General features: G+C 36.8%; 1 protein-coding gene across 5 annotated transcripts in view; it reads right to left on the bottom strand.

Moving 5' to 3' along the window:
• The window catches only part of TNPO1 (transportin 1), a 90016-nt gene that overhangs the window by 17595 nt on the left and 53448 nt on the right, over positions 1-18973 (bottom strand). For 4 of the 5 annotated variants that reach the window (XM_022595366.2, XM_089908986.1, XM_022595378.3 and 1 more), the window contains exons 10-18: positions 12503-12563; positions 11567-11735; positions 6252-6404; positions 5280-5505; positions 3104-3275; positions 1928-2014; positions 668-775; positions 378-536; positions 210-297 (exon numbers count right to left, since the gene is read on the bottom strand). In XM_022595366.2, the coding sequence (XP_022451074.1) occupies positions 210-297; positions 378-536; positions 668-775; positions 1928-2014; positions 3104-3275; positions 5280-5505; positions 6252-6404; positions 11567-11735; positions 12503-12563 (1223 nt within the window). The remainder of the gene's footprint in view (positions 1-209; positions 298-377; positions 537-667; positions 776-1927; positions 2015-3103; positions 3276-5279; positions 5506-6251; positions 6405-11566; positions 11736-12502; positions 12564-18973) is intronic. The other variant, XM_089908987.1, reaches the window with a different exon arrangement.

The following is an 18973-nucleotide window of genomic DNA, read 5'->3' as shown; positions in this document are numbered from 1 at the left end:
GCCGATGCAGGGGACATGGGTTTGTGCCCCGGTCCAGGAGGATCCCACATGCCGCAGAGCGGCTGGGCCCGTGAGCCATGGCCGCTGGGCCTGCACGTCCGGAGCCTGTGCTCCGCAACGGGAGAGGCCACAACAGTGAGAGGCCTGCGTACCGCCAAAAAAAAAAAAAAAAAATCAAATCACACCACAGCAATAGAAAATATTCATACCTATACAAGGCTTAACATGCTGAAAGCAAGCTTTTGTCAGATCACCTAACAGGGCGAAGGAACTCTGTCGAACCTCTGGCATTTTATCCTGCAAGAAAGAAGAAGAAATTAACCCCAATGTGACACAGAGAACCAGTTTTCAATTCATTTCAATTTAATAAGTCTCACCTGCATGCACTGATACATTAGTGTTAGAATGTTACTTCGGGCTACTAGCTGCTCAATGTTGCCTCCAAGTCCTTCAGCCAGGCCACTGAGTAAATCAAGAGCCACTATCATAAAATCTTTATCTGGAGCCTCATACTGATCTGGTTGAGCATTGTTCAGCTGAAATTAAGACACAGTTTTTTGAAAACTTACTTTGAATCAATTATTGAAAAAGTTTGTATACATTATGCCTATCCTTAGAAAAATGTTTGATGCCAAGAAGGGAGAGAGAGAAAAATTTTAAAAAATACCATTGCTTGTGCAAGAGTCTTCTGTACTAGGTTTACACAACGCTGATACACAGGTTCACAGTATGGAAGGAAGCCAGACTGCAGGGCTGTGGCAACTGAAGATAGGCACTAGAAAAGGATAACGCAGATGTGTAAAACTTCTAGGTATAATTGAGATTATGATAAACGCTTCAAAGTGTACTCAAAAAGATTCCGGTCACTTATGAGCCTGTTCTACTAGTCTATAGCATAGCAGGTTTACCTTTTCAAACCTCTCCTTTGGATGCCATTCATTGCTGTTAAGTTTACTAGCTGGTCAGGGGAGGTTTCCTCAAAAAAATGTAAAGGTTTCTTTAGTGAACATTATCTTTCAGGAACAGATTTAAGTATTCTGTATTCCTATTTTTTCCCGAAATGTAAGAGAGACATTTATTTATCCTCCCATCCTGGTCAATACTGTGGGTGGACTTTACTGGGCACATTCTCAGCCCCTGCCTGGAAGTAAATATATCTAGTCATAATAATAATTTTTGTTTTGTTGGGCCCAGGATTAGCCATTGCTCTGTCACAGAAGTTTTTACTTTGCTGGTTAGGGACAATCCATGGCAGAAGTGGTGACCCCTGAAATGACAGGGGGAACAAGAATGACTGAACTGGCTCTACCAATATCAATTCATCTAGGTTTAAGTTACCACATGTGAGAATGTATTCAGTTATTTGAAGAGCATATAAATTTTGGGGGGTTAAAAAAAGCATTTAAATACACAAGAAAACAAAACTTCAAACTAGACAGAAAAGGTATAAAGTGAAGTCCCTCCCATCAGAGTCCCAATGCTACTTCACATGAGTATATGTATGTATTAACAATAGATAATATATAAAAGAATTTATGTCAATTATGACATGGCTATATATCCATATAAAGAAATAGTTAAATAGAGATGGACATATATATGCTGATATGGAAAGATCTCCAAGCTAATTCACTATCAAATAAGTAGAGCAGGCTAGAAAACATACACAATTCAATCCATTGTCTACTTAAAAAATAAAAAAGCATAACACATCCATTACATTTTTTCTGTTCCACAGTATTTCTGTGAAAACAGAAAATTTTAGATGTACCATAATTAAAGTTACGGCAAGTTACATATTTATTCAGCATTTTAACAGAAATGGTTCAGAATGTAAATTAACACTTACCACATATACCCATTTTAGATTTGAACACGTGTTTTTTCATGAAACACAGATTAACTAAATGTTACCAGCTTAGCATACCTCAAGTAAAGGGAAGAGATCTTTATCTTCATCCTTTAACATGTTCCATTTCTGGATCAGTGGAGGCATTAGCATCTGAATATATTCCTAATTACAATGATGAAAAACACATAAAGCTCCACTACCATATGTAAACTAGTCCATTTTGAGTGTATGAAAATTAAAATCCATTTACAGTAATTGTGTAAAATTATTACTGAAAGAATTTTAAGACTCATTCTTTGAATTTTTTTTTAGTCCTGGGGCCTGTGACATGTAATGACTCCTGCTGAGTAGGTTATAAATGACAAGTAAACTTATTAAAGACATTTGCAGAAAAAAATTCATAATCATTTAAATGTTCTTACTAAAACGGAAGAATTCACGCAACCAAGTCAACAAACATAGTAATCATGTAAACAGGAGCACAGATTCTACATGGTCTAATCTAAGATATTAGGAATCCCCCCACCAAACAAAACCAAAACAACCAACATCAAAGCAAACCCACAAACAAGTGTCCTGCACCAAGTTTTAAGTATGACTTATAAACACAGACATTTTCTTATGATGTTTCAGAGAGTAATCATAAGCATGAAATCTGTTCTTCAGCAGGGAATTTTGAGCTATATTAAAATTCTAGTATTACTTAAATCCTATTTAAACAAATCAAATTCCACCCATCTCTTCTATTCTTAACACTACTAGAGACAGAGTCTGGCTTCCTAGCCACACTTCTGTACCACTATTTAGCATTTTAACCTATTACCCTAATTTTTAACTATTTTACCTTAGTGTATTCCTCATACTTGTAAGTTCCAGTGAGAAAACACAGATGTTTAGATGTGGTACTCTAAAGCTGGTGTTTATTAAATGAGACACAAAACTACTTGGAATTAAGTAAAAGTTGAAATCCAGAGTATAAAACCTTTATCCTCTACCTTTATCCTCTTTCCTTTAGTCACTCTAAAAAGTGTTGGTGCATTCATGTCATATGCTCCTGTAATCTTCACACCCTGCACATACTTATTTTTTAAAATACTACTTAAAAGGTGAATACACTTGCTGTCTTTTTCAGCTCTACATTCTTAAAGCAGCAAACACTAAATGTTCACATCTCCCCAAACATGTTAACCTTTTGATTGTAACTATACTTTATATTTAATTTTTTCGTAACAGTTCATCATAGGTACTTACAGGTTTGTTTAAGTGATGTCCTACTGAATCTGCTAATGTTCCTATGGCATCATAAAGAATGAGCAGGTTTTTATGCTGGTATTTACTAAATGCAAAGACCAAGGTATCAAGTATATAAGCAAGGTAAGGAACAAGTTCTGTACAAGCCTCCTCTTCCAGGGTAGCAAAGGCACTATAATTTAAAAAAAGAGAGAGATCACTGTTGTAGAAAAGAAACAGTTTACAATAGAGATAGGAATCTAAGTCTACAGTTTATAGAATACCTATTACACTTTACATGCATATTTGCCTACCGTACCACACCAGATGCTTATTTTTAACCATTTCTTTCCCATTCCTTACGCTGTCACTTACGGGCATCAGCTTAACTACAATGGTAAAATCTAAAACTACTGTTGGTTCATTCAACAATTTATTTGCTGTTTATTATTTATTTATTGACTGAGTGCTGGGAACATAGCAATGAACAAAACAATGTCCCCATTCTCGGGGGATTTACATTCTAGTGATGTTCCAGATTAATGAAATCAGAATTGAAACTGTTAAATGATAGGAACGTTTTTTAACACTTAGGGTGTTTGAGATGTATGAGAACATAGCAGTGTGACGATCTCTCAAATGTTTCTCTCAGTGGGAGGGGGAAATGGGGTGCTGGAGGTCAAAGGGCACAAACTTTCAGTTATAAGAATAAATTCTAAGTGGCGGGGTTGGTGGGGGTAGTGGGATGAACTGCGAGATTGGGATTGACATATACACACTAATATGTATAAAATAGATAACCAATAAGAACCTGCTGTATAAAAATATTCAAAAAAAAGAAAAAAGGAATAAATTCTAAGGATCTGATGTACAGCATGGTGACTACAGTTAACACAGCACTGTGTACTTGGAAGTTGCTGGGTACACCTTAAGCATTCTCACAGAAAACAGAGTTACCCGTGTTAACTACAGGATCTTGATTTTGGTAACTGTTCTACCATGCTTATGTATATCAAAATCAACATGTGGTACACTTCAAGTATATGCAATTATTTTTGTCAATTATTCCTCAGTAAAGTTTAAAATTTCCTCTAGGTGCCACACTATACATTAGAATGCACAGTGCATTTGTTATTATAAATTTGTTTATTTGCAGCTTATTTTTTAGGACAAATATACAAGAACTGAACAAACTCCAGGGCCTCAGGGCAATTACTTCAATTTATACCTAAATGTTTCTCGACTTTAAGGTGTATCTGGCCCTTCGTTTGTAAAATTAAGGTTATTTTCTTCTGTTTTAGCCAGGTAAGAATTTCCTAAAATGACAGGCTTAAGCCATTTGTTAACTGAAGTCTTATTCATTAACACTGAGCTATATCTATTTCCTTCATGGCACTTTCCACAAATTATAATTATATAGTTGTTCAGTATACCCTACTAGCCTGTAAATTTTAAGACGCAGAGAATGTAAGCTCGGCATTTAATATATGCCTAACAATTAGTAGAGAACTAAAAAAAAACTTGCTGAATGAATAATCTACAGGAAACCAAGCATAATTGGTATCCTCCCCCCGCTTGAAAAAAAACTGAGTGCTATTAATTACCAAAGCTCCCTTGTTTAACTTTCTTTCACACCATTACGAATTAGGACTCTTCCAGACATTTTTGCTTCAGATCTGGTAAAGTCCAGCTACACTGAAATTTACTTTCCTCTCTTTCAACAGCTATTCCTTCTTATTAACAAAGTCAACAGTAAAAGCAATTTTATTTGAAAAATTAAGAACTATAAACATTAGGTGGCAAGGCTTTTTAGAACATGAAGGTTTGTTCCAGGAAACGGAAACGCTGGTAGTAATGAAACTAACTGCTGATCTGATGTAAAAACAGAGACAGCCCCAAATGCAACGGATAGAGTGGCTACTGGAGTTGAATCACTATGTGGCAACTTGTTATCACAGTTGACCTGTCGACTAATAATGTCACTCTGCTCAAATTTTTTTATTCCTTCAAGAGTAGGACCCTTGCCACTTCCACTCCAGATATCTGTGTGGGAATTAGGGTGAAAGATGATGCTACTGTTAAAGCCACTAAGGAAAAAAAAATGTGAAGAAACAGTAAATATGGATGTCTAGGTAGAGTCTCATTTGGATTTATAAAACCGTCAGGTCAAAGATACAGATAACAAAGAATGTCTCACCTGCAGGCAGCTTCTTGTACTCTCTTGTTGCTATCCAGGATACGCTTTAGCAGTTCTGTCATTAATGGCTTCAGGTACGTGTCTGGGGGCTGGCTGACTACCCAGTGTGCATAGCGGCTAAGAGTCCAGCACGTTATGGAACGCACAAGAGCCTTTTTATCAGAGAGGCACTGAATAAGATGAGGAATGAGCTCAGGTAGGTATGGAATCATGCCCTGCATGCAACCTAGGAATAAAAACCACAGAACTATTTCAGGAAGTGCTGAAATTTGGTTAAAACAAAATTATTTCAGTTGAATACTAAACTGATACGTGCATCCATGAAACATATTCAGATCATCTCCATTCCAATAAATATATTGCAATAATCTGTTCCAAAATTATTTTAAAGAAGTAACTGAAATGAGCGCTAACTGCTCTTTAAGTATCTTTCAGTAGGGTTAGGAAAGCTCATTTTACTTCTGCTACAGAAATTACGTCTTTCAAAAATGCCTGTAAAATGCTTCAATTTCTTGTAGATAGATGTTTACAGCTAGGACAGAATAATGATCCTTTATAGAGGATAATGACACGACTTACGTTTCTTACACTTACCTATGGAAGTTATTTTTCTAGCAACAGGGATGCTTCTGACATCAGAATCCTCTCATTTTGTTCTCTCTCTTTTTTTTCTGTTCTCTTTATTATAACAAAAGCATTTGCAAAATATCTGGCTGGGGTTATAAGTCTATGGTTGTTTAATAATAACTAACTAGCTCAAAGTAAAAACTTATCCTAAGATGGCTTTTAGACTCAAATATCGTTTTTAAGGTTAATGTGGATCATAGTCTCACCTACTTCAATAGTCTTATTAGCAACACAAGACAGCAAAGTACGTGAACAGTTTCTGCATAGAGTAACAAGTCCTTAAAGTAGCCTAGTCACATTAGCACCTATTGAGGACTTTACAGTTCAAGTTTGATTTAGACTTACCTTCAGCAATTGCTCCTAAAACCAATATGCCTGATTCTTTAACAACCCATTCATGATGAAAAAGTAATTCTTTCAAAAGGGGCAAAATATGTGGCAAAAGCTCATCACGATACACATTTGCAAGAACATCTAGGGCAGCCGCAGAACATTTTCCTAAGGAAATATTTAATTCAAAGACATTACATTAACTTCCATTATCATTTATAGTTATATATCTATAAATCTATCTGTATCTATATACAGATAAAATTTGTTGTATGTACAACACTTTATTTTTACCTCTACAAAGTTTGAAGATATTTAATCCTGTATACGACTGCCCTTTTTTTTTTTTTTAAATAAAGCTGTTACGGTGGCCAGAAATAACACCTTACTCATCAAAAGGGTCTTAGTTATACTTACTGTATGGTAGACCCATTCATATGAATATTATACTGCCAGGAAACAGAATGAAATATTTATGTACTGGCACAGAATGTTGCATGATATATGGAAAAGAATCTGCGGAGTACATATGATCTGATTTCACTTCTAGAACATCAGCCTCCCCTCCTAAAAAGAAGACATAGGCCTACCTCAGATACTGCAGGTTCAGTTCTAGACCACCACAACAAAGCGAGTCAGTTGAACTTTTTGGTTTCCTAGTGCATATAAAAGTTATGTTCACACTATGCTGTAGTCTAGTGAAGTGTGTAATAGCTTTATGTCTATAAACCATGTACATATCTTAACTAAAATATACTTTATAGCTAAAAAATGCTAACCATTATCTGAGCCTTTGAAAAAGTGTAATCTTTCTGTGGAGGGTCTGGCCTTGATGTTGGTGGTTGCTGACTGATCAGGGTGGTGGCTGCTGAAGGCTGGGGTGGCTATGAGCAGGTTCTTAAGTAAGACGACAGTGAAGTTCGCTGCATGGACTGACTCTTCCTCTCGTGAAGGATTTCTCTGTAGCACGCAGTGCCGTTTGACAGCATTTTACCCAGTAGAACTTCTTTCAAAATTGTAATCAATCCTCTCAAACACTCCTGCTGCTTCATCAACCAACACTATGTAATAGTCTAAATCCTCAGTTGTCATTTCAACAATCTTCACAGCATCTTCACCAGGAGTAGATTCCATCTCAAGAAAAGCAGTTTCTTTGCTCACCCATAAGAAGCAACTCCTCATCCATCAAAGTTTTCTCATGAGACGCAGCAATGCAGTCACATCTTCAGGCTCCACTTCTAATTCTAGTTCTTTTGCTATTTCCACAACATCTGCAGTTACCTTCTCCACTGAAGTCTTGAACCCCCTAAGAAGAATCAACTTCTTCCAAACTCCTGTTAATGTAATGCTGATATTCTGATCTCTTTCTATGAATCACAAATGTTTTTAATGGCATCTAGAATGGTGAATCCCTTCCAGAAGGTTTTCAATTTACTTTGCCCAGATCCTTCAGAGGAATCACTACCTATGGCAACTATAGCCTTACAAAGTGTATTTCTTAAATAATAAGACTTTAAAGTTGAAATTACTCCTTGATCCATGGACTGCAGAATCAATGCTGTGTTAGCAGATGTGAAAAAAACATGAACCTCATTGTACATCTGCACTGGAGCTCTTGGGTGGCCAGGTACTTTGTCGATGAGCAGTAATATTTTTAAAGAAATCATCTTTTCTGAGCAGTAGGTGTCAAGAGTAGGCTTAAAATATGCAGTAAACCTTGTCATAAACAAATGTGCTATCATCTAGGCTTTCTTGTTCCATTTATAGAGCACAGAGTAGATTTAGTGTAATTCTCAAGGACTCTAGCATTTTCGGGATGGTAGATGAGCACTGGCTTCAACTTAAAAGTCACCAGCTGCATCAGCCCCTAACAAGAATCAGCCTGCCCTTTGAAGCCAGGCACTGACTTCTACTCTCTAGCTATGAAAGTCTTCGATGGCATCTTCTTCCAACAGAAGGCTCTTTTGTCTACATTGAAAATCTGTTGTTTTGTGCAGCCACCTTCATTAATTATCTTAGTCAGATCTTCTGGATAACCTGCTGCAGCTTCTACATCAGCATTTGCTGCTTTACCCTGCATTATATTATGGAGATATAAAGACTTTTTTCCTTAAACCTCAAGAACCAACCTCTTCTTCTGCAGCTTCCTCTCCTCTCTCAGCTTTCAGAGAATTGAAGAGAGTTAGGGCTTTGCTCTGGACTAGGTTTGGCTTAAGGGAATGTTGTGGCTGGTTAACCACAAAAACTTTCTCCTTATCAGCATTCAAGCTGTTTTGCTTGTTTTGTTTTTGTGTGTTCACTGGAGTAGCACTTTTAACTTCCTTCAAGAACTTTTCTTTTGCTCACAACTTGGCTAACTGGCGCAAGAGGCCTGGCTTCTGGCCTACCGCAGTTTCTACATGCCTTCCTCACTAAGCTTAATCATTTCTTTTAATTAATTAGTTGATTGATTTTTTGGCTGCGTTGGGTCTTTGTTGCTGCGTGCAGGCTTTCTCTAGTTGCGGTGAGCAGGGGCTACTTCATTGTGGTGTGCAGGCTTCTCATCGTGGTGGCTTCTCTTGTTGCGGAGCATGGGCTCTAGGTGCACGGGCTTCAGTAGCTGGAGTTCGCGGGCTTCAAGTCCCAGCTTAATCATTTCTAACTCTTGATTTAAAGTGAGAGACGTGGGGCGTCCCTGATGGTGCAATGGTTAAGAATCCGCCTGCTAATGCAGGGGACGCGGGTTCAAGCCCTGGTCCGGGAAGATCCCACATGCCGCAGAGCAACTAAGCCCGTGTGCCACAACTACAGAGCCTGCACTCTAGAGCCCGCGAGTCACAACTACTGAACCTGCATGCCGCAATTACTGAAGCCCACATGCCTAGAGCCCGTGCTCCGCAACAAGAGAAGCCACCGCAATGAGAAGCCCGCGCACTGCAACGAAGAGTAGCCCCCGCTCACCACAACCAGAGAAAAGCCTGCGCCCAGCAACAAAGACCCAACGCAGCCAAAAAAAAAATAAAGTGAGAGACATGCAACTAACTCTTCCTTTCACTTGAACACTTAGAGGCCATTGAAGGGTTATTAATTGGTCTAATTTCAATATTGTTGTGTCTCAGAGAACAGGGACACTCAAGGAGAGGGAGAGAGATGGGGAATGGCTGTGAGTGGAGCAGTCAGAACACACACAACATTTACTAATTAGTAAGTTTGCCATCTTATATGAGCATGGTTCACACAGCCCCAAAACGATTACAACAGTAACATCAAAGATCACTCATCACAGATTGCCCTAACAAATATAATAACAAAAAAGCTTGCAATATTCCAAGAATTACCAAAATGTGACAGTGTCACAAAGTGAGTAAGTGCTGTTGGAAAAATGGCGCCAAAAGACTTGATCAGTGCAGGGTTGCTATGAACCTTCAGTTTATAAAAAATGCAGTTATCTATGAAGTGCAAGAAAGTGAAGCGAAACAAAAGCTGGTTAAGCCCGTATACCCGTTTTTCTGTATCTGCATAGAAAAACTTCTGGAAGAACATAATGATGGGTGGGATGTGAAAAGGAAGTATTCCCCCCCCCCAATTCAACACACATTATTACTTTTGCAGTTATCTACATTAAATCTTAATGCATGCTCCCCACCCACCTTAAAGTAGGAATACACTGGCAAGTAATTCTGTGGTAGTAATGAAGACCTTGGGTTCTCTTGTTGTGTGAGATTTGGGTTCCAAAACTACATGTGCCACCAGTACTAGCTAAGCTAACCTTAGGAAGTTTCTCTTTTTGCAGTATCTTTACCTACCCAAGGCTGTTGGAAAGATTAAATGTGAAAGGCATACAAAGTCCTTGGCCTAGGGCTGGGCACGTTAGTCACTCTAAGGAACCGTTAGTTATAGGAAACTAAATGGGCAGTAATCAGCATAATTCCAAATAATTTACAGAGTTCAGGCTGATGATTCATGTCCTTAATTGCTCTATCGGTTAGTTACTAGAAATCTCAACCCTCTGAATCACAGCGTGGTTCTTAACTGGGGGTGATTTTGTGTCCCAAGGAACATTGGGCAATGTCTCAAGACACTGCTGGTGGTCACAATTTTGTGTGTGTTCTCCCCCCACCTCCTGCGCTACTGCCACTTACTGGGCAGAGATCAGGGCTGCTGCTCAAAATCCTATAATGGACAGGATGACCCCACAACAAAGAATTACAGGGCCCAAAACGTGAAATGTGCTGTGGACTAGAGCAGCAAGATTTAAAAACCAGCACGTAAGCAAAAGCAAAACACAGGTGTCTAGATTCTCCCCAAAGTTATCTAATTAGTTATGTGGCCCAGAATGCAGGCTTAATATATGATGTGGATTTGCAGGTAAGGTTGAAAACCAAGATTTTAAAAAGCATATTTGTAAGTCTGAATATGACAAAAGCAATTTATATAATTTTGGAAAATTGCATGATAACCAATTTTCATGCAAATTATCACACAAAAAAATAAGTTTATGTTAGGAAAACAGGAAAAGTTGTTTTCTATGATCAATGTTTCTATTTCACAGTATCAAACAAAATATATACCCCTTTGAGAAATGACAGTGTGAGATAAAGTCTTTTTAAGGAATACAATGACAAGTAAATGAAGAGCAGGCCCGTCAGGAAAATACAAAAACAAACCCACAATAAGATTATCACTTCACATCCAGAATGACTATAACAGAAAGAGACACCCAAAAAGTACTGACAAACATGTGGAGAACCTGGAGCCCTAAGACACTGCTGGGGGGAATGTAAATGGTGGAACCACTTTAAAAAACAGCCTGGTAGTACCTCAAAAGGTTAAACATAAAGTTACCATATGACTCAGTAATCCTACTCCTGGGTATATACCCAAGAGAACTGAAAACTTACGTTTACACATCAAACTTTACATAACTTCACAGCATCATTACTCACAATAGCCAAAGGGGGGAAACAAAATGTCCATCAAATGATGAACAGATAAGTCAGTCACAAAGGACCACTTTTTGTATAATTCCATTCGTAGGAAATGTCCAGAACAGTTCCTAGAGACAGAATATAGATTGGTCGGTGCTTAAGGCTAGCGAACTGGAAGAAAATGGGAGTGACTACTAATGGGTACAGGGTTTCTTTTCGGGGTGATAAAAATGTTCCAAAATTTACTGTGGTGATGGTTGCACAACTCTGTGAATACACTAAAAGCCACTCAACTGTAACCTTTTGTATGGTATGTGAACTGTATGATATGAGGGCACTGTAACCTTTTGTATGGTATGTGAATTATTCCTCAACAAAACTGTTATCAAAGCAAGCGACTGTGCTTCTCCCTCTCTGACTTACTTAGATTCCAGTCAGAAATTGTATCATCATCATCAATTTCATCGTCGTCATCATCTTCCTCTTCAATTCCATCTTCATCATGCTGCTGAGCCACTGTCCTCGATCGATGAAAACGTGGCCTTATGTCCTGTTCACTATCAGGAATTGTTTCATCTTCTTCAACGTCACCCTGTATATTTTTTTTAAAGGAAAATTTTGGTTATATTCATTATAAGCTAATATGTATATCAGTAAAAGAATGAGAATATTCAGATGGGGTTATGCATATTATTTTGAAATACAGTTGACTCTTGAACTATATGGGTTGGAACTGTGCGGGTCCACTAACATGCAGATTTTTTTCCAATAAATGAAGTCTTAACACTACTACATAATCCATGGTTGGCTGAATCTGCAGATATGGAACCATGGACACGGAGGGCCAACGGTAAAGTTATACAGCGATTTTTGACTGAGCTGAAGGTCAATGCTGCTAACATCCCATTTTCAAGGGTCAACTGTATACCTCTTCATTAAGAACCACTCCCCTGGGCAGAAAATAGTTCTTTGTGAAGGGGAGAATAGGCTATCACATAACCCATGTTAGATATCAGGCACTTTCAAACCACATTATATGGTTTCCCACCAGCTGGTATAATCTAGAGTATCTGAATCAAGATCAGAACGTATTTAACATATTTTAAAATAAACTCCAAACAATTTGTATTAACAGGAAATGGATGCGAACTCTATTAGTGTCACTGCCTAGTTAGTTCCAATTAAGCTAGAATCTATTACCACCCAAATTCATTATCTTTGAACTACGTAGCATACTATATAACAGAAAGCCTATTTACATAGGGCCTACTCTAAATAAATGTTCTGTTAGTCAATTCCAAAGATCTACTAAGTCAATAAAAATAATCTTCCCTATTCATCAGGAAATAGTTTCCTTACCTTAAGTAGGATGATATCTATATCTGAGTACTTCATGCCATTCACTAACACAGGAATCAACCTATAAAGAAATGAATTCGTGAAACAAAGATCTAAAGATCTCAAAGTCTTAACAACCTCATGAATACTAATAATACCAATACAACAACCACCACTGCTAATACTGCCTTATAGCATGTTCTTTGTCTGCCCTTCTCAAATGATGAATACTCCCAATATATATCTCAGGCCTTTTAAATACTCATGCATGGGATCTACTGGACGGAATCTTAGTGGGGATAAGATAGCTTATCAAGAGTGCTTAGAAATAAAAACAATAATTTTTTTTCAATTTTTCCCCTAAGAATTTATCCCAAATATATGAACGAATATTCCCAATTTTTAAAGACCAATGTTCCCTGATGCAAGAACAAGAACAATGGAAACAATCTAAATGTCCATCATTAAGGGCTTGGTTAAAAATAAATTACAGTTGGGAATTCCCTGGCAGTTCAGCAGTTACAACTCTGCACTTCCACTGCTAGGGCCCTGCAGTGTTCAATCCCTGGTCAGGGAACTAAGATCCTGCAAGGATCTTATTTTTGGATGCAGCACGGCCAAAAACAAACAAACAAACAAATTAAGTAAAGTTGAAAAAACAAATGCCCTCTACGTGTAAAACACATAAAGCACATTTCCATTTAAGATAAAAATAATGAGAGATTCCTAGCCACAGCAATCAGAGAAGAAAAAAAAAATAAAGGAATCCAAAATGGAAAAGAAGTAAAGCTGTCACTGTTTGCAGGCGACATGACACTCTACATAGAAAATCCTAAAGATGCTACTACTAGAAAACTACTAGAGCTCATCAATGAATCTGGGTAAAGTTGCAGTATACAAAATTAATACACAGAGCTCTCTTGCATTCCTATACACTAACAGTGAAAGATCAGAACGAGAAATTAAGCAAACAATCCCATTTACCATCTCATCAAAAAGAATAAAATACCTAGCAATAAACCTACCTAAGGAGGCAAAAGACCTGTACTCAGAAAACTATAAGATACAGATGAAAGAAATCAAAGATGACACAAACAGATGGAGAGATATATATACCATGTTCTTGGACTGGAAGAATCACTAGTGTCAAAATGACTATACTATCCAAAGCAATCTACAGATTCAATGCAGTCCCTATCAAATTACCAATAACATTTTTCACAGAACTAGAATGAACACTTTTACAATTCGTATGGAAACACAAAAGACCCCAAACAGCCAAAGCAATCTTGAGAAAAGAAAAATGGAGCTGGAGAAATCACGCTCTCTGACTTCAGACTATGCTACAATGCTACAGTAATAAAAACAGTACGGTACTGGCACAAATACAGAAAAATAAATCAAAGGAACAGGATAGAAAGTCCAGAGATAAAACCACACACCTATGGTCACCTAATTCATGACAAAGGAGGTAAGAATATACAATGGAGAAAAGATACTCTCTTCAATAAGTGGTGCTGGGAGAACTGGACAGCTACATGTAAAAGGCTGCAATTAGAACACTCCCTAACACCATACACAAAAGTAAACACAAAATGGATTAAAGACCTAAATGTAAAGCCAGGCACTATAAAACTCTTAAGAGGAAAATACAGGCAGAACACTCTATGACATAAATTGCAGCAAGACTCTTTTGATCCACCTCCTAGAGTAATGAAAATAAAAACAAAAACAAAAGGGATCTAATTAAACTTAAAAAAGCCTTTGTACAGCAAAGGAAAGCATAAACAAAAAAAGACAACCCCCAGAATGGGGGAAAGTATTTGCAAACGAAGCAACCAACAAGGGATTAATCTCCAAAATTTACAAACGGCTCATGCAGCTCAATATCAAAAAAACAAACAACCCAATCCAAAAATGGGCAGATCTAAACAAACATTTCTCCAAAGAAGACATACAGCTGGCCAAAAAGCACATAAAAAGATACTCAACATCACTAATTATCAGAGAAATGCAAATCAGAACTACAATGAGGTATCACCTCACACCAGTTAGAAATGGCCATCATCAAAAAATCTACAAACAATAAATGCTGGAGAGAGTGTGGAGAAAAGGGAACCCTCCTACACTGTTGGTAGGAATGCAAACTGGTACAACCACTATGGAGAAGAGTATGGAGGTTCCTTAAAAAACAAAAATAGAGCTACCATATGATACAGCAATTCCACTCCTGGGCATATATCTGGAGAAAACCATAATTCGAAAAAGATACACGCACCCCAATGTTCACTGCACTATTTACAATAGCCAGGATGTGGAAGGAGCCTAAATGTCCATCAACAGAGGAATGGATAAGGAAGATGTGGTACATATATACAATGGAATATTACTCAGCCATAAAAAAGAATGAAATAATGCCATTTGCAGCAACATGGATGGACCTAGAGACTGTTATATTGAGTGAAGTCAGTCAAAGACAAATATCATATGATATCACTTATATACGGAGACTAAAAAAATGGTACATAGGAACTTATTTACAAAACAGAAAGAGTCAGGGATGTAGAAAACAAACTTATGGTTCCCAGGGAGGAAGGGGGACAGGGATAAATTGGAAGATTGGGATAGACATATACACACTATTATATATAAAATAGATAACCAATAAGGACCTACTGTATAGCACAGGGAACTCTACTTAGTAAATACTCTGTAATGGCCTACATTGGAAAAGAATCTAAAAAAGAGTGGATATGTGTGTGTGTGTAAATATATATGTATATATGTGTGCATATATATATATATATAAAACTGATTCACTTGCTGTACATCTGATACTTAACACAACATTGTAAATCAACTATACTCCAATAAAAATTATTAAAAAAATTAGATTACCTATACAATAACTTATATACACAGACTATCTAGGAAGGCTATACAATAAACTGCTGTCTTCAGAGAGGTGAGTGGGCTAAAAAGGGACGGTATCCATCTTCTACTTTATTTCTAAATGGTGTGACATTTTTACAATAAGCCTACATTCAGTATTTGTATTCCTTTTAATAAAAGAGATGACAGTGTTTAAAATATAAAAACAGTAAACTTAAAGGAATTAATCCAAAAGAAATAAATCAAAAAGGAAAAAAGAGCTCTACCAACAAGGTTATCATAGTCTGATAAAAAGTTTGGAAATTTAAATTCTAACTTCTTAAGACATTAAGAACTTAAACTTCCATAAGAAAATAGTTAAATAAGTCAGAATATTATATCTAATCTGAAGTATTATGTTGTCACCAAAAGGGAACCATAATGTCTGTAAACATGGAATTCCAGGTATACTGAAATATTTATGACTAGTTAAAAAAAAATATATCAAAACATGTTAAGTAAAGGTCAAAATACTAATTTCAGTTCCTTCTGTAGATATGATGGTTTTATCTTGGACAGCTTTCTTAAACTTTGGTTTGTTTCCTCACTGTCCAATCATACACACTGAAATGAGTCTACTGAGGACAAAAGGTATGAGAGAATACTTTGGAAACACGTTACAATGTCCACAGTCCACTGCTTCCAAATTCTACCTTTCATTGTTCTGGGGGGCATGGAAAAAGTGTGAATAGGCAAAAGAAACTCATACTCATGAGTACCAGCTGTGGGGTTATTAATAAAGCACCTTCTTAATAACCTAGTGAGAAAAGTATCATGATCCCTATTTTACAAACGAGTAACTAAAGCTCAGAGAGGTAATATTATTTCCACAAGGCCATAAATGTTAAGTAAGTTTCCTTTCTTTACCCCAGATGTAAAAATCTCTGTCCACATTAATGTCCTCAGTGTTTGCTGTGGCTTTACTTCAAATAGTCACATGCTTTAAGACACACTAAATAAATATGTATGAAACCAATGTTAAGCACACCTCTACTTTCAATGAGGTAATTTTGCAAGCCCTCATTAACCAAAGGAATACTAACAGTAAAAAGGAAGCAGTGGGATTTCAAATTTGTAAAAAGGAAAATATGAGCGACCCAAACTTTCATGTTCAAAGTCCTTCTAAATTCTAAAATAGATTAACGGTAGTAATTCAACATTATAGCTAGTATACCATAACTAAATAAAATTATAATACACAGAACCATACTGTGTAAGCTACAGGGATCTTGCAAGAGAACCAAGTCCATTTGGATCACCAACAGTTAAATCATTTATGATATTTGTCAATAATTTCACGAAAATGATGAGGATGGATGGCAGACCATAAAATATTGAAGAGTTCACCTGAGGTGAGGTAAAGAAGTAAAGACAGTGAGCCCCATCTATTCTTTGAATCTTTTTAAGATGAAAGAAACTGCAGCAAGCTAAAAAGTTAAGGCAGCAGAGAGGGAAAAGTTTAAAGAGAGAATTTATCTATTTGATAGAGTGAGGTCCTTATGGATAAGAAAAAAATTATGCTATCCAAGACCATAAATAGAAAGCCTGGTTAGGAAGAAGATAATTCACATGAAAATGTATCTATAAGTTCTGGGGAGAACGTGAAGGGTCACCTGTTTTCCCTACAAAGCAGAAGTGCTCAAATTGAATGAAGAGAACTTCAGAAGAGTGATAAAGGTATCAAATAGTTGCTCTGGTGAATGGAAGATAAAAGCTGATCTGGAACAGGAAAAATTGGCAGATGGTATGAAGGGTCCACTTGATGTTGAAGACCATGGATTTCTATAGCCACCAATCCTCCTGGCAGTGTAACTTTTCCCAACAGTATTTAAGAAGTAGCAAAGACAGTTCGATTAATCCAGAGCAGGGGGCAGCTGGAGGTTTATGGTCAGTACTGTTGATTTGTGGATCATGATATCTGTGCCAGATAGAGAAAGAATAAGAAGATGTGTAGGAAATAGGGGACTGATAAGGCGGGGAAAGTCAAAAAGTGAGGTAGGAAAGAGATATTGGAGTTAACTGTGACCACGTGGCAATATGGCATGTGTCTTGACAAATTCCAATCATACAAAGCAGATCATTATTTTTTAACAAATCTAACTCTTAAGAAGCTTTCTCCTGAAGCCTCATGTAGAAAACAAGAAGAGAATTTTAATGCAACATCATGGAAAGCCAATGATGTTAATACCAACAATGAATGTTTACTGAGTACTTAAGTATATGCCAAGCACTGGGTTAGTTGTTTTACATGGATTAATTCAAAAATAAGCCCCAGGAGATATTAATGTACAAGAATAAAGGTGGAAAAAAATAATTCAGGGAAAAAAAAGAAGACCCGTTCTGCCAGATAACAAAACATATTAGTAAATGTTCAATAATCAATAGAGCATAGTACTGGCTAAAAAACAAACAAACAAACAAAAAAAAACAGAAAAAGGAAAAGAAAAAACAAGAATACACGACACAGCCCAGAAAGATAAAAGAATTTAACCTTACTCTTTATTACCTTAATGCTTTCTATGTGAATTCATTTTAATAAGAAAGATCTCATCACATTAACAATTTTGATTCCTCAGCAACCATTTTTTGCTCATACTAAACAAGAATCTGGTTAACAGATCTAGGAAAAACAGTTCTTTTACTGTGTTTTTAATCTCCGGATCAGACTGATGTTGATATTTTCCCATCCTCACAATACACTATTTGAACCAAAAATAAAAGCAGTCTTGTTTAATCTAAAAATGGTTCCCAAACCAGTGGTTTGGAAGACATATAAATCAAATCCATTTATCACTGGAATGGGTTGTTTAATGTTCGCACATAGCACACAACTAACTGGGAATTGCTGATCTTTTAGCCTGCTACCAAGTTCTTGGTTGCTTACCAATGTTTAGATTTTATTAGGGTAATGAAAGAGACCACCAACCTATAACTGCTCGTATCATCTCCTAATGTTACAGCTTAGGTTTTCATTAATAAAATCTCTTCAGTTTTATAAGAATGTCTGTTTATATAACTTTTAGGATTATATGATCCTATGGTAAGAAACAAGCATATCATAAAACTGGAATCACAAATCAGGGAGAAGAGAATAATTAATATATGAATTTCCTAAGGGGGGAAAAATCCATTTAGCACATCACCTTGCACTTTACTCCCAAATAAATTCTAGATTGACTGGAATAAAACATAGGTGGCTTTGTTTTCTCGGTAGGGAAAGAATTTATTGGAAAAGAAAAGGAACTTAACGGACTACATGAAAATAAGAATATCCAAGTACCCTAACTTCTGAAAAAAATGTGACTCCACTAATACAACAACATATTAAAACAAACAGTTTTGTTTTTTGCTCATCCAGAGGGCTAAGACTGGAAAAATTATGATTAATGGATTGCAAAAGTTGTGACAAGATGGGACCCTGCTGGTGGGGTGTAAACTGGTATAACTTCCCTAGAGAACTATGTGGAATATTTATGAAGACACTTTAAAATGCTCAGGCCCTTTGACCTTGGTAAAAATCACTTCTAAGAACTCTACTTGAAAGAAATCACTACTTATGGA

This window comes from Delphinapterus leucas, chromosome 3, assembly GCF_059928025.1.
Source record: "Delphinapterus leucas isolate spDelLeu-1000000601 "Yukka" chromosome 3, BTC_Dleu_Yukka2, whole genome shotgun sequence".
In the NCBI taxonomy this organism is placed as follows: domain Eukaryota; kingdom Metazoa; phylum Chordata; class Mammalia; order Artiodactyla; family Monodontidae; genus Delphinapterus; species Delphinapterus leucas.
This window is presented reverse-complemented; position numbering and strand designations above follow the sequence as displayed.